This window comes from Anarhichas minor, unplaced genomic scaffold (genome assembly GCF_050575085.1).
Source record: "Anarhichas minor isolate MPS153535 unplaced genomic scaffold, ASM5057508v1 ptg000040l, whole genome shotgun sequence".
Taxonomy (NCBI): domain Eukaryota; kingdom Metazoa; phylum Chordata; class Actinopteri; order Perciformes; family Anarhichadidae; genus Anarhichas; species Anarhichas minor.
In genome coordinates this window covers 226285-242500 of record NW_027466486.1, presented here as the reverse complement: position 1 = coordinate 242500, position 16216 = coordinate 226285, and the positions used below count along the sequence as shown (strand labels likewise).

The 16216-nt window shown below is 43.6% G+C and overlaps 1 protein-coding gene across 2 annotated transcripts in view; it reads right to left on the bottom strand.

Annotated features, from left to right (window-relative positions):
* Positions 1 to 16216, bottom strand: part of npas3 (neuronal PAS domain protein 3) — a 247642-nt gene that overhangs the window by 22360 nt on the left and 209066 nt on the right. For both annotated transcript variants that reach the window (XM_076108652.1, XM_076108653.1), the window contains exon 7: positions 401 to 519. In XM_076108652.1, the coding sequence (XP_075964767.1) occupies positions 401 to 519 (119 nt within the window). The remainder of the gene's footprint in view (positions 1 to 400; positions 520 to 16216) is intronic.

Here is a 16216-nt window from a genome sequence, read left to right as displayed (position 1 = left end):
ATAGTCTCTCTAGTATCTAGTCTCTAGTCTCTATAGTCTCTAGCCTCTGGTCTCTATAGTCTCTCTAGTCTCTGGTCCATTTCCAGCTGAATCAGGTGCAGTTTGTTTCTGTGTGAGCCTCAAACTACTGGACTGAGATCTTGTGTGTATTTGATGATTTCAGAGCCTAAACTGAATCCATCTTCTAAATGATCTGCGTGACTCACTCATGTATTAATGCATCTGTTAACCACGTTAACATGTGTGTGAATAGACTGGTTTATCTTTGGTGTCACCAGAGATGATATAAATATGAATATGTGTATAAATAAACACATCAGAGTCAGATTTTTTCTCCTGCGTGGGTTCATTCAGCTCTGATGTTTTCGGCGCGACAGGAAGTGAGACGAGATGATGTCACCTTGTATCCCGAGGACTTGATGTGAACGCCTCTCTTCGTGAGCGTCGACTTCATCCTGATGAAGAACGATCGCTCCAGCAGGTTATCGGCAGCCAGGAGGCTGGGACTGCTGGACTCCACTGAGGAGACAAGACAAACATCAACTTATTTATTATTATGGAAAAATGGAAAATAACGAATAAAGACACCGCCGTCGGAGTTTCAGCACACTTCCTATAAAACACACACACAGTAAATAAAGAGAGCGGAACGATTTTAATCGGTGTTAAACAAATAAATACATTCTCTCTGTCAGCAGGAACCCGTCGGCCAATCACAGCCGCTGTCAAGCTGTCAATCATCTCAAAAGCGGCTCGCGGCAAATCAAAACTGTCAAAAACACGTCAGGAGCCGAGACGAGAACGAGACAAATTAATCTGAAATATCCCACTTGTTTGAAAAAGCTGTACTCTTCTTGAGGTCGTGACTGTCAAAATAAAAGTCCTTTTCATATTTGTGACTGTTGTGACGGTCTTTGAACCTTCAGAGGCACAAAAGACGCATCGTCCAATCAGGAGGCGGCAGCGGTTCCTGTGAAGGTGAGACGCTCCGTTTGTCAGCCAGAAATCAGCTGCATATTCATAACGTCTGCATCCATCAGAGTGATGGGAGGACAGACAGCTGGGGAACGTCTCGTCACACACACACACACACACACACACACACACACACACACACACACACACACACACACACACACACACACACACACACACACACACACACACACACACACACAGGATGCATCCGTCACTGGGCAGCTATCCAGGTTGTGTTACTATACTTGTGAGGACCCTCGTTGACTTAATGCACTCCCCAACCCTCAATGTCAATTTTATCTACAACTTTTGTCTAATTTTTTGTGTGTTTTTCTTTCTATCTGTAATCATCAGTGCTGCAGTGGTTTGTGTATTTCTGCTAAATCATCATAAATACAGGATTCTTGTGCATGAAGAACAACCCTCTGAACCTCAAAACCAGCCGTCGGGATTGAAGAGCCAAAACTACACCCTTCATCACACCCAGAAGCTGGAGTGTCATCTTTCTGTCCTTAAACACATCATGTGCAACGAAGGTTTACATCAGAAAAAGTCAAAAAGAAGCCTAAAGTTGTGATATCTCATTATAAATATTACATTCTACATGTAAAATCCTCCTCAGCGCAACTATGAAGCCACGATTGATTAATCTGAGACCAATAGTCATGTGACAACAAGTCAGTAACACTTTGACTGAACTGCTGCTGAACACAGAGATTCCAGAGTCCGATTTCTTTTTTTCTTTTTATGATTGATGTCATCCATAATCTGTTCAAAGCAAACATTCAGTTATTTTAGGCGTTTAAAGAAAAGACAACATGGGACACCTTCACTCAGTTCGTTTCATCTTTCTTTTCTTTTAATATGTTGTGTATTTGTGAGTACCGGTGTGTGTTTTTGTGTTGTGAACACTGTGAGGCTGGTTGTTTTACCTCCTATACAACTCTCTCACACACACACACACACACACACACACACACACACACACACACACACACACACACACACACACACACACACACACACACACAGTCAGGTCTCTGGTGGACACGGCGGTTTGATCAGCGCTGATATGTGTTGACAACGTCTAATCTGAAAAAATTGAAAGAAATGAATTAATATGCAAATTCATCCCTTTATAATATAAATGTCCTTGAAGAGAGTGAGACAAGGGGCCAGGGAGGGAGGGAGGGAGGGAGGGGGAAAAGGGGGAAGAGAGAGGAAGACAAAAATAGGGAGAGAGAGAGACTAAAGTATGGAGGGAGAGGAAGACAAACATAAATGAGACATAATAAACAATAACTAATGTGAGAACAGGAGAAAGAAAGAGATGGACGTTTTGAAACAAAAGAAAAAGTGGAGTGATAAAAAGAGGAAAAGATGGAGGGGTGAGGGAGAACGGGAAGGAAGCAAGAAGAAGGAAGTAAAAGATGAAGATGGAGAGGAAGAAAGAGAGAGAGAAGAAACAAATGAGAGGTGAGAGTATAAAACAGAGTGTGTGCGAGGGGGAGAGAAGGGATACACAGGGAGGAGGAGTGAACAAGGAAGGAGAGAAGGATGATACAAAAGCAAAAGAGCAAGAAAGAAGAAATAGAAAAGTATAAACACGAGAAGAGGAAAAAGATGGAGAGAGAAGGAAAACAAGGAGAGAGTAGAGGAAGGAAACGAGAGGGGGGAGGAGGTGAGGAGAGAGAGAGAAGGAGGAGAGAAGAAAGACACAGGAGGGAGATGGAAAATGTAAAGAGGACAAGAAGGAAAGAGACGGGGGAGCCAAAAAGGAATAGAGTGATTGAAGGAAACGAGAGGGAGGAGGGTGAGTGGAACAGGGCGAGGGAAGGAAAGAGGAAACTAGGCCTCCCAGGAGGAGGTGCAGCTCCAGCTCTCTCTCCTCCCTCAGTCGGTCCGTTCTCTCTCAGTCCTCCAGGAAATCAGCCTCCGATCTGACGGAGGAATAATGATGATGGAGGGAGAGAGAGAGGGAGGGAGAGAGGGAGGGAGAGAGAGAGGGAGGAGAGAGGGAGAGAGGGAGGGAGAGAGAGAGGGAGGGAGAGAGGGAGGGAGAGAGAGAGGGAGGAGAGAGGGAGAGAGAGGGAGGGAGAGAGAGAGGGAGGGAGAGAGGGAGGGAGAGAGAGAGGGAGAGAGGACGGACGATCGACAGGGGAGCAGGACTCCCCCTCTCTCTCTCTGTCTCTCTCTTTGTTATTCACTTTGAATTAATAGGATTAGTTTCCCCACAGAATCACACACACACACACACACACACACACACACACACACACACACACACACACACACACACTTCCACATCAACGCCTCCTTGCTGTATGCTCACTATATATGTGTGTGTGTGTGTGTGTGTGTTCTTGTAGAATTAAACAATTTCTGCATGAATGACATGAAGGGAGGAGAGACACGGGAGGAGGAAGAGGAGAAGAAGAAAGAAAGGAATGCAAGAAAAAGAAGTAGAAGAAGAAGCAGAAGGAGAGAGGAATGCAAGAAAAAGTAGTAGAAGAAGAAGAAGTAGAAGAAGAAGAGGAGAGGGAATGAAAAGGTGATGAACAGAAGAAGAAGAGGAGGAGGAGGAGCATGTTGGGACTCAGAGGTGTTTTCTCATTCTGCTCGTTGTCCGTGCGTTGCCGTAGCGTTGCCGTGGCGTCTTCGGGGACGGCGCTCCTACAAGACGAAGATTAGGGCTACAAAGGCAGCAGGTGGCTGCCGGCTCCGACTCTGGGACCTAATTATCTACGGAAACTCTCCCCACGTCTGAAGGACAAATGATTAATTAAAAAGAACAACTCACCTACGCCTGTGATCTTTGGACAATACCCAGAGTGCCGAGGGTTTCTTAACACACGTGTGTGTGTGTGTGTGTGTGTGTGTGTGTGTGTGTGGAAGTCTCGGTGGGACGGTGTATCATTGTCAGACAGTCTAACAGTTGGTTGGTTCAGAGAGCGCGTTGCGTCCGACTGATAACGAGCTAACGAGACGAAACCGGCTAAACAGACAAGGGCACCGCAACCTCCGCCAGCCGTCGACACGACGACGAGACAAAGTGAGGAAGACACGAACATAATTGGTTTAACGAGCGAGGACATAATACATGCAGATAAGACGGACACATGTTGCACATTAAGTGGCTGAAAGTAAACAGAAGTGGAGAAAACCTCAGGTTCAAAGCTTCATGTGTTAAAGCTGCATTCTCTCTACTGTCCACCAGGGGGCGACTCCTCTGGTTGTATAGAAGTCTATGAGAAAATGACTCTACTTCTCTCTTGATTTATTACCTCAGTAAACATTGTAAACATGAGTTTATGGTCTCAATCTCTAGTTTCAAGTCTTCTTCAATACAGCATGATGTTCATTTAGTAAATTATGGTCCAGTTAGAGTCAAACAGACCATAAAGCAGCTGGTCAACCGGAAACATCGAGATTCAACGTATCCGTGTTTTGCAGAAAAGTTCGATGCCAACGTTCTACTGTTCTGTATATATCTCACATATCTCAGCTCAGGAAGCAGAATATCTAACTTAAGGCAAAAGACAGAGCCGATTTAGTGACACTATAATTAAACGTTAGTGTATTTCCTCAGGAAGATAAAACATGCTACCTCGCTGCTGAGATAAACACATTTAGATTCCTCTTCCTTCTATTCACACAGTAAACTCCTTCACTGAGCTGTGTTTCATGTTGCCCTGTCTGTCCTGTTGCTGATATGCGCTCAGCAATGTTGCCAACAACTTTTCATTAAACTCAACTCAAGCGAGGTGAAGCTGTGATTGGCCGAGACGCTTCCGACATCCAGAGAAACTTCTCCTGCAGACGTCATTCCTCCTTAAAGGTGTAATAATTCTACAGGCTAGCTGTTTCCCTTTGCTTCCAGTCTTTATGCTAAGCTAAGCTAACCACAGCTCTGTACTTAGAAATATTAGACTCTCCATTCCTTTAACACTAAAAACAAGCCACCTTTTCTCCCTCTCTTTCTCTCTCTCTCCATCACTTCCTCCCTCGCCTCCTCTTCTTACCCACAATGCAACAGCAGGAGCCGAGGGACTTTAGAGAGGTGGTGGGCAAGAGGCAATCATGACAAATGTGCCGTCGCTCGCTCGCACACACACACACACACACACACACGCACGCACGCACATATAAGAGCAGAGGTAACCTAAACATAGTATATAAACACACACACACACACTGCGGGCGTGTGAGGCGCATTCATCACAGATGGAGAGTATTGTCAGTGAAAGTTTAATTGTGTAAACACTCTGTAACTGTCCTGTCATATTCCTGCCTCTTCGGCTCACTATCGCCTCCTCGGCTGTAATTGAATTGCTACCGTCAGTGAGGGGAGGAAGGGGGGGGAGGGGGGAGGGGGGGGAGGCGAGACTTGCCTTATGAATAGAATGTGTTTCCTATCAGGCAGGATTTGACAAATTTTGTCAGGAAGAAAAGCCAAAGTGATAATTTTTCGGTTTGCTGAAGGTGGAGGAGGAAGAGGAGGGGATACAGGTAGGGGGAGTGAAAAGGGGGGGGGGGGGGGCACAAGAGTGTGAGGAGAGGAATAAAGAGAAGGAGGGAGAGAAAAAAGATGACTAAAAGATGGAAGAAGGGGAGGAAGAAAGGGGGGAGGGAAGGTAGAGAGAGGGAGGAGGATGAAATAGAAAATAAGGAGATGAAGATGAGGATGATGAAGATGAAAAGCAGTGGGAAATAGAATAGAGGGAATAGACTTTGAGGAGGAGAAAGATGGAGAGGAAGAAGGAAGACGAGGAGTAAAGAAAAACCAAGACGTGGATGAAGAGGACGAAGGAGAGTGGAGAGGATAAAAATTAGGAGGAGGAGAAAGTGTAAAGGTAATGTAGGAGAGGAGGACTGAAGGTGGAGGAGGAGGAGGAGGCGGAGGAGGAGGAAGAGTAGAAGGAGTCTTTATGTGGCGGACTTTGACAAAATCAAACATCTGATTAAAGTAACATTTAGAGAAATAGAAGCGTTTTGGTTCAGACGGGTTTCCTTTAGTTTGAGTGAAGGTAGATTTCCTCAAAGCTTTTTCCCACAATGTAAAAGCCTGGGAACCAAAGGTAAAGAAAGGTAAAACCGCACCTCCTCCTCCTCCTCCTCTCTTCCCTTCCTCCCCTCATCCATCACCATCCTCCTCTCTCTCTGTGATTAAAAAAAAAGACTTCTATTTTGACAGTCTTATCAGGACAATGAGCTCAAATCAAACAGCGCTCTAATAGTCTGGAGACGCCTTGATCCCGGCTTTGTCTTTCTTTCTCTCCTCTCGTCTCCTGTCTTTCCTCCACAGAGACTCCTCCCCCTCCTCCCTCCTCCTCCCCCTCCTCGGTGATCTCCCTGTGACAGGACTCTTAAGGCTTCTCTAAGCTGTCTTTAGCCTCTCCTCTTCCTCTTTTGGGAATGGATCTGGAGGGGAAAGAGGAAGAGAATGAAAGTGGAAAGTGATGGAGACGGACGGGGAGCCGATGGTGAGGAAGGAAGGGAGGAAGAGGAGGGAGGGAGGAAGACAGAATAGGGAGGACGGAGAAAAGTGTGTGGACATGTGGATTTAGATGAGTTTTAAAGTGAAATTAGTGTTAATTGTTGTGTTGGATGAATGTATTTCAGTGTAATCTCCATATGTGACCACATCAAACATGGATCAGGTTCTACAGGATGTCACCATCATAGTTACTGACAAAAACAAATAAAAATAAATCAGGCGTCCACAGAGTGAAGTGATGATGAGGAGAGAGAGGAAGGAGGAAGGAGAGCGTGAAGAGGAGAGTAAATGAAAGAACAATTTGTTTTCTGATAAGGACGACGAGACTGACAGCTCGTCTTTGTTTTGAAGGAGGTCAGATGTCACAACGACGATGACGACGACGACACACACACACACACACACACACACACACACACACACACACACACACACACACACACACACACACACACAGTGGAGAGATAATAAGTAATTGTCTGTATCTGCAACCTGCATAATTACTTCCAGAGAGAGAGAGAGAGAAACGTGATTGACGGAAAGAGTAAAAAAAGAGAGAGGGAGGTGTAGAAATAGAAAAACAGAGAACACAAGAACAAAAGTTAGGAGGACAGAGAGAGAGGAAGAGGGGAGAGAGAGAGGAAGAGGGGAGAGAGAGAGGTAATGAGGACGGAAAGGGAGGAGGAGGGAGAGAAAGACGAGAGGTGAGGAGGACAGAGAGGGAGGAAGAGGGAGAGAGGTAATGAGGACAGAAAGGGAGGAGGAGGGAGAGAGAGGAGAGGGAGGAGGAAGTGAGAGAGGAGATGGGAGAGGTGAGGAGGACAAAGACAGAGGAGGAAGAAGGACTAAGAGAGGAGAGGGAGTGAGTGGGAGGAGGACAGAAAGGGAGGGGGAGGTAGTGAGGCGTCAGGTAGAATAAACAAGAAAACAAAAACAAACATAAACAAACAGCACAAATGTCAGATTTCCCACAGAGAGGCCGGTTACCTAAACGCAGCGTCCAGCTGCTCCTCATGTGGCATTTACACTGAACACACCACAGAGCTCCCTGTCTCACTGCTCTGACCTGTCTCACTGCTCTAAACTGTCTCACTGCTCTAAACTGTCTCACTGCTCTGACCTGTCTCACTGCTCTGAACGGTCTCACTGCTCTAAACTGTCTCACTGCTATGAACTGTCTCACTGCTCTGACCTGTCTCACTGCTCTAAACTGTCTCACTGCTCTAAACTGTCTCACTGCTATGAACTGTCTCACTGCTCTAAACTGTCTCACTGCTCTGCCCTGTCTCACTGCTCTAAACTGTCTCACTGCTCTGCCCTGTCTCACTGCTCTGCCCTGTCTCACTGCTCTAAACTGTCTCACTGCTATGAACTGTCTCACTGCTCTAAACTGTCTCACTGCTATGAACTGTCTCACTGCTCTGACCTGTCTCACTGCTATAAACTGTCTCAATGCTCTAAACTGTCTCACTGCTCTAAACTGTCTCAATGCTCTAAACTGTCTCACTGCTCTAAACTGTCTCACTGCTCTAAACTGTCTCAATGCTCTAAACTGTCTCACTGCTCTAAACTGTCTCACTGCTATAAACTGTCTCACTGCTCTAAACTGTCTCACTGCTCTGACCTGTCTCACTGCTATAAACTGTCTCACTGCTCTAAACTGTCTCACTGCTCTAAACTGTCTCACTGCTATGAACTGTCTCACTGCTCTGACCTGTCTCACTGCTATGAACTGTCTCACTGCTCTAAACTGTCTCACTGCTATAAACTGTCTCACTGCTCTAAACTGTCTCACTGCTCTAAACTGTCTCACTGCTATAAACTGTCTCACTGCTCTAAACTGTCTCACTGCTCTAAACTGTCTCACTGCTCTGACCTGTCTCACTGCTATAAACTGTCTCACTGCTCTAAACTGTCTCACTGCTATGAACTGTCTCACTGCTCTGACCTGTCTCACTGCTATAAACTGTCTCACTGCTCTAAACTGTCTCACTGCTATGAACTGTCTCACTGCTATAAACTGTCTCACTGCTCTAAACTGTCTCACTGCTCTGACCTGTCTCACTGCTATAAACTGTCTCACTGCTCTAAACTGTCTCACTGCTCTAAACTGTCTCACTGCTATGAACTGTCTCACTGCTCTGACCTGTCTCACTGCTATGAACTGTCTCACTGCTATAAACTGTCTCACTGCTATAAACTGTCTCACTGCTCTAAACTGTCTCACTACTCTGACCTGTCTCACTGCTCTGACCTGTCTCACTGCTATGAACTGTCTCACTGCTCTGACCTGTCTCACTGCTATGAACTGTCTCACTGCTCTGACCTGTCTCACTGCTATGAACTGTCTCACTGCTCTAAACTGTCTCACTGCTCTAAACTGTCTCACTGCTATGAACTGTCTCACTGCTATAAACTGTCTCACTGCTCTAAACTGTCTCACTGCTCTGACATCATTCGAGTCTGACTCAAGTCCAAGTCATGTGACTTGAGTTGTTTACAATCCTACTCATACTGACAGAAACCTTTGGGGCAACATCTACACTATTCACTTTAAGATGAAACAGACTTTTGGATGTTTGAATGGAGGAGAAGTTAGTGGTTCAGTGACAAGAAGCATCTTCGGCTCAAATGAATTTTGATTCAATTCAAATTTTTAAACAAAATTGCTGCAGTTGGCTTTCAAACAAGAATCGGTGTGTCACTGCTCATCGACTCTCTCTCTCTCTGTCACATTTAATTCTCATCTCCATAACTCGCTCGTCTCTTTCCTTCCTTTGTGTCTCCTCGTCCTTCTGTCTTTATTTTCCTCTTTTTAATTTCTCCCTCTCCTCGTTCCTCCGTTCATATTTTGGCCACACGACAGCGGCAGATAAGAGAGAGAGAAGAAGAAGATGAGGAGGAGGATGAAGAGGAAGAAACAGAGAGGATAACAGAGTGGGGAGAGAGTGTAATTGAATCCAGAGAGAGAGAGAGAGAGAGAGAGAGAGAGAGAGAGAGAGAGAGGACAGATGGACGGACTGAACAGATTAGCATCCGTAATCAGAGGGAGGCGTGAGGAGGAATAGAAGCGGCGGCCGTGTTCATCGAGCTGCTAACTGCTTTTTACAAAACGCGTCTGTGGAGATTCTTCTGATGAACACAAACTACGACTTATTGTCTCTGATCAGATGAAACAGACGGACGCTGCTGTTTTACACGGTGGAGACAGATTGAAGAAGATTCTACTGACACTTCTGATCAGATGCAAAAATACAGACAGATCTGCTGCAGGAGTGAAGCCAAAGCTTCATGTGTTAAAGCTGCATTCTCTCTAGTGTCCACCAGGGGGCGACTCCTCTGGTTGTATAGAAGTCTATGAGAAAATGACTCTACTTCTCTCTTGATTTATTACCTCAGTAAACATTGTAAACATGAGTTTATGGTCTCAATCTCTTCAATGTTTATGTTCTTCAAGTCTTCTTCAATACAGCATGATGTTCATTTAGTAACTTATGGTCCATTTAGAGTCAAACAGTGTCTGAACTTTAGAATAACTGATTAAAGAAATTAAGCGATGAAATGATGAGACAGAATATTTATAGCTGTAACATAACGAGGACTTTTCTAATCAACTGGAGCTCGTCTCATTTATCATCAGGACACATTAGTATTTCAATGATTATTGATAATTGATCACAAGGATAAAAAACTAAAACAAACTTTCCTCACAAAAGAACTGATTCATTTAAAAAATCCTCATGTGGAGTTACGAGGTTTTCACGTGACAGCAGTGATGAGGGACGAGGCAGACGGCTGTGTGTGTGTGTGAGTGAGAGTGTGTGTGTGAGTGAGAGTGTGTGTGTGTGTGTGAGAGAGTGTGTGTGAGAGAGTGTGTGTGTGTGTGAGAGTGTGAGTGAGACCCCAGACAGCGCTGGCATTTGACCTCCCCCTGCTGTGCTGTCTGTTCAGCCCTGAGGACATTCTCTCTCTCTCTCTCTCTCTCTCTCTCTCTCTCTCTCTCTCTCTCTCCGTCCATCGTCTTCATGTGAAACTCTACTTCATTAAACTTCTGTTCTTTTCTTTACCAGCCGTGACGGTGATGTTGTTCTTCACTTTGTACATCTGCTGCAGCAGGAAACACCACAGAGGAGGTTTGAGGTTTTTATATTTCTGTCAACCTACGAAAAAGCTGCTCTTCATTTTCTGTGAGTTTTTCTACTAAAGTCCGTTACATGGATACAGTTTGGATAAACTTTGTTTATTATTCGTTATGTGACAAATAAGTCAACAAGTGAGCTTCATGGTTTTTATACGTGGAACTCATTTATATTAATCTATGAACTGCTGGCTAGTTTAATCTATAATAATTTAGTTGATTATAAATTGCACCATAAATCTGAATGTACAACTTAAGTTTATATATATCATAGTATAACTAAAGTCTTCTAAACGTAAGTGGAGTAGAACTATTAATTAATTCAAGTCAAAACACACACACACACACTCCCCGCATGTCCACAAATTAAAAGTTGAGTCTTGGACCTTGAGAAGTTCCCGTGTTATCGCCGCTGTGACAGACAGATAGCGGAGAGGAGAGGAGCGCTTTATTTGTCGTCCGGAGCCGCCCTGTTATCTGAACAGCTCCGGCTCCCATTGTAAACAGCCCCCCGTCCTCGTTAAGGAGCCTAATTAGAAAACTCTAATAATAATGGCCCCGTGATTGGCTATTGTGTACTCCAAAGATTCCATTTAGAGACGGCGGCGGTTTAATAAAACTTAACCAAACGGATAATTTTGTTTTAGTAATAATCCTCCGCGTCTAGAAAAGGTTCTTTGTTTGCCTCAAGTGGTTTTATTGCTTTTCTTTAAAACACACTCATGACACTGATTTAATTAATTTGAGCACTTTCACTAAATCCATTGTGGCTAATTCTCCCAGTGAGTGTGGAGTTTAGAGGGTCTGCTGCTGTGGAAGACGTTCAGCAGGTCTCACAAAAACACTTTGTGTTCCAGCTCGAGGAAAAACGCTGCAGATGTGGACCAGCTGCCCTCGTGTTACTGAAGGAGTTACGTCATGTTACTGGTCACGTGTTACTGCTCACGCGTTACCGGTCACGTGTTACTGGTCACATGTTACTGCTCACATGCTACTGGTCACATGTTACTGAAGGAGTTACGTCATGTTACTGGTCACGTGTTACTGCGCACGCGTTACCGGTCACGTGTTACTGGTCACATGTTACTGCTCACGTGTTACTGCTCACATGCTACTGGTCACGTGTTACTGAAGGAGTTACGTCATGTTACTGGTCACGTGTTACCGGTCACGTGTTACCGGTCACGTGTTACCGCTCACGTGCTACCGGTCACGTGTTACTGAAGGCTCACGCGTTACCGCTCACGCGTTACTAAACGTTCGTTGTGCTTTTTGCCATGTCGAAACTGCATTCTCAATTACGCTTTGTTTTTAGGAACAAAACGACTCGGTTAGATTTGGTAAAAGATCATGTTTGGGGTTAAAACAAAGGTTTTACTTTTATTTTCACTCGGGACACGGACATCGGTCTCCTGGGTGAACGTCCCATCCACCTCATCCTCCTCCTTATGCAGACTTATAAGGACTGATTGAGATATTCGATATTCACGATGCATTTTCATGATATGGGGACGTAACTTCCATGAGACCAAGCTGTTCACAAACCAGAGCAACGTATCTTCTTTCGAGGGTTCGTAGGATATCTTACGGAAAAGTTGCTCCTCATTTTTCGTGCTTTTTCCTGATAAAGTCCAGCAAAAAAAGTGTGTTTTTGCTCGTTACATGCACACCGTCTTTTCAAAATAAACTTCCGTCTTCAACGGAAACAACTCAGTTAGGTTCAGACAACAAAACTCAGACGGGACGCAACAGATGCTTCAAAATCTGCGCCTCTTTGGCAAAGCAGCTGATGAGCCGGTGGAGCGGCTTCAAATAACGGCAGAAGTACCGAAGTTAGGTGACGAATAAATAAACGTTGACCTCTCGTTTTACAAGAGGAACGAACATCCTGTCTGAAAGATCGCTGTCTGTTGTTGTTTAACTCTTTTTATACCCTGAGAAGAAGAAGGTCATTGTCGTTGTTGTGCATAAAACATAAAGACTTGAAACTTGAACTTAGATCAGAAAGTCTCATGCGCCATTTTGGAAAGAAATGACTAAATTAATATTTAGGTTTTTAGTTCGGAGGACTAGAAATTTCAGACTGGACTCAAACATATATTTATAATTGATGCAAACAGAATGATTTGATGACGGACGATCAAAGAAAGAGGTGAAAGAAGAGTGGAGGGTGAGATTAGTGTGTGTGTGTGTGTGTGTGTGTGTGTGTGCATCCCGCCTGATTTGACCTTTGCCTCGTGTCCTGGAGTCCAAGTGACATTTTAAAATGCAAATACAAACACGCTTCACCACCAAACACACACACACACACACACACACACACACACACACACACACACACACACACACACACACACACACACACACACACACACCCTCAGAGAGCTTGTCCTTGGGCCGTCGCCGCTCTAAATGACATTAAACGTAGGTGACTGTAAACTTGTGTAATTATGATAAATGTGAGCGATTATGAGGAATTATTCCCCTCCATTGTGCTAATCGTGTAATTAGCAACAATAATCAAAGACTTATGATGTTGAAATAAGGCGATGCCGCGGACAATTAGACTGCAAGGAGCTAATAACAGAGAGCTTATGGTGTTCTCCTGGAGGGCAGAATTACTGTTATACTTCCACAAGGACTTTTGAAATTCGGGTGTTTTTCTAACTAAATTTTCTCTCTGATGAGAGAAAATTGAAATAAATACTCAATTAAATGCGAGCGGGAACGAAATGAAGCGTCAGCTGCAGGTTCTGTTTGGTTATTTAAGTCTGAACTGTTTTAACCTGAGAGAAGTGAAGTTATGGATTCAGTTATTACACCAGGAGGTTGTGTTTTTTTGTCAATTCTCAGCACAGGATGCTGCTGTAAATGTTTTCAAACTAAAGTGCATCAAAGCCTGAAGGTACAACACATCATAAGAGTTCAGACGATCCGGGACTAAAGACATGAAGGATGAAAAACTCTCTTCTGTCTGAGGTGTCATCATCATGTGGTCATGCAGTTTTGAGGAAGGAAGGCTTTTTTGAAATGTCGCCTCTCGGTGTGTTCAAAAGTCACTTTGACATCAGAGATTTTACAATCTTTTAAATAAAAAAGGAACAAATTATCTTCATGATGCATTCAAGAAGCCTCTGTCATTCAAAAACTTACGGGAGAAACACGACGTGGATGAAAAGCCCAACCAAGTATTTCACCATCTTTGTTTCCTGTGAAGGCAGAAGTTTATTTTGAAAAGACTAATAATGTAACGAGCAGAAATTGAAGCGTGTTGCTGGACTTTAGTAGGAAAACAAACAAAAGTAACTTTCCGTTTGATATCACAGGAACCGTTGTGTGAGGATACGCTGCGTTATGATATCAGGTCATGTTTATGAAATCCTTTGTTTACTTGGTTCAATGTATTAATGAGTCGTTTCTAGAAAGGTGTATTTACCATGCATGCAAAACCTGAATAATACCTACATATCACACATCTTACACTTGGAAGGGAATAAGCTGCTCACATGACCCGTGTCAAATTCTAACTCTTGTCATATTTGGAATAAAGTGGAATATTAGTGTTGGATTAGATTAGCAATGAACCGATGTGAACGTCTGGTTCAAACTGAAATTCTGATGCAAAACATGAGACACAGTTGTAAACATGTTGAAAATTAAGTTTTCTTTTGGTGCAGCTGGTCAGAAACGGAGGAGCGATGATATATATATATATATATATATATATATATATATATATATTTCAGTCTTAATTACTTCTAAAAGCTGAACACACATTTCTTTGTAACCGGATCATTTCTGACAGTCTTGGGTTGAAAGAAGCAAAAGAAAACAAGGATTTAAATTGTTGTTCATGAATATCTAATTCGACTTTGTTTGTTTGCAAATTATCTAAGATGCAAACGTAATTGATTTGTTGATGACTAAAACCTTGGAGAACCTTTAGTATGATGGTTTAAAATGGACTGAAATTTGTTGAAAGAACGTAAACTTGTAGCCGCCATGTTGCAAAAAAAAAAATCTGTTTTCAAAAGCCAAACACCGAAAGTACCTGAAGCTGCTTTCAGGTTAGAAACTCTCTTCGTCAGATCATCGGTATCAGGTCAAAAGTACAATTATCTTCAGCTCCTTCACGATAACAATCACAAGTCACCCTCAGTGAGGAGGTGAAAGGTCAAAGTCAACAGTCAGCAGACATCAGAATCTGAATGTCCTGATGGCGTGTAATGAAGACGGCGCAGTGAGAGGAAGTAAGAGCTGCAGGGAGCGTCCTCCTCCCTCTGAATTACACTCACGAGTAATCATTTCCAACCACTCACCCTTCAGAGGCGTCGGAGCCTCTCCGCCTCAGTTTGACTGATATTAGTCAAATTGCGTCATGTGCCTTTAAAGATGACTCTCCTTAAGTGCAAGAGGGTGTTGAAAGCAGCGCGGAGCTTCAAAGCAAGATCTCTCTCCGCCAAGGTCATCTAATGTTTTAACTCCAATTTCAATACTTTATGAGCGTGACTGTAATTAAAAGGATGGGGGTCAGCTGTCTGATATATTATGACAGAGCAGCCAGCAAGGTAAGCCCAGTTATTAACTTCAAAAAAAGAGAAGAAAAGAAATTCAGACTGAAAATGGAGCAACTTTGTGCTCGTTTTAAGCTGCATGTATCCATGATGGGGTTTCGTACAGGAGAGTAAGTTGTAGGGAGATTATTGATCATCCATCAACAGATGCAACCAGTCTGTCAAGCTTTGGCTTGAATTAGGATGCATGAGGAACGAGCAACAAAAAGAGTCAAAACACTCCAGAGGATGGTGTCTTTTTTTAATTGGGTTTCCAAAAACCAAAACTGTCATCACTGAGCGTAATCCCCGGCTCTACAGAATCCTCAAACATTCGGTGAACAGGCTTCTTGCCTTAAAGAGATGTTCGGCTTTTTGAGACTGTCAGAAATCACACAATCAAACCCAGCAGCCCAGTATCACGGCAGGTCGTCAAATAGTCCCCAAATGCAGTTCATTGGTTTCTTGTACATGCAAAGTCAACATTTTTGTATTTTTTATATTTTTTGTGTGTCGCTCAGGGCGGAAATAATGACAGTGGAAAGTCAAATAGGAGCCTTTTTGGTAGAGGATACAAGAATTAAATGCATCCAAATATCCCAAAAAGATGACGATTGGTGGGCTGGAGGGTCCAACAAACAGGACTTTAGACCAGGAGACCGGTGTCCTACACCACGTTGAGGTTTTATGGTAGTGGTGTTGTTGTCTAAACCTAACCGTACGTAGTTATTTGAAGCCAAAACATGATGTTTTACCTGAACCTAACTTAACGGATTTGTTGCTTGTTTTTAACATAATGTCTTCACGAGCGACACAAAAAATACGGATAATTCATGTTCCTGGTCACAAAACCAATAGATTGTATTTTTTTTTTTACTATTGCACAAACTGCCGTGATGAACTGTGTTGAACCCAAATGACTTCATGTCCTCCAGATAAAGTAACCACAACCAAACAGCCATAAATCCTGCCCCACTTTAAAGCATCAGCATATGAAGAGATGAAGCGGAGCCCCGAATGTGTGAAACTTCACACAGAAACAAAGTCGGC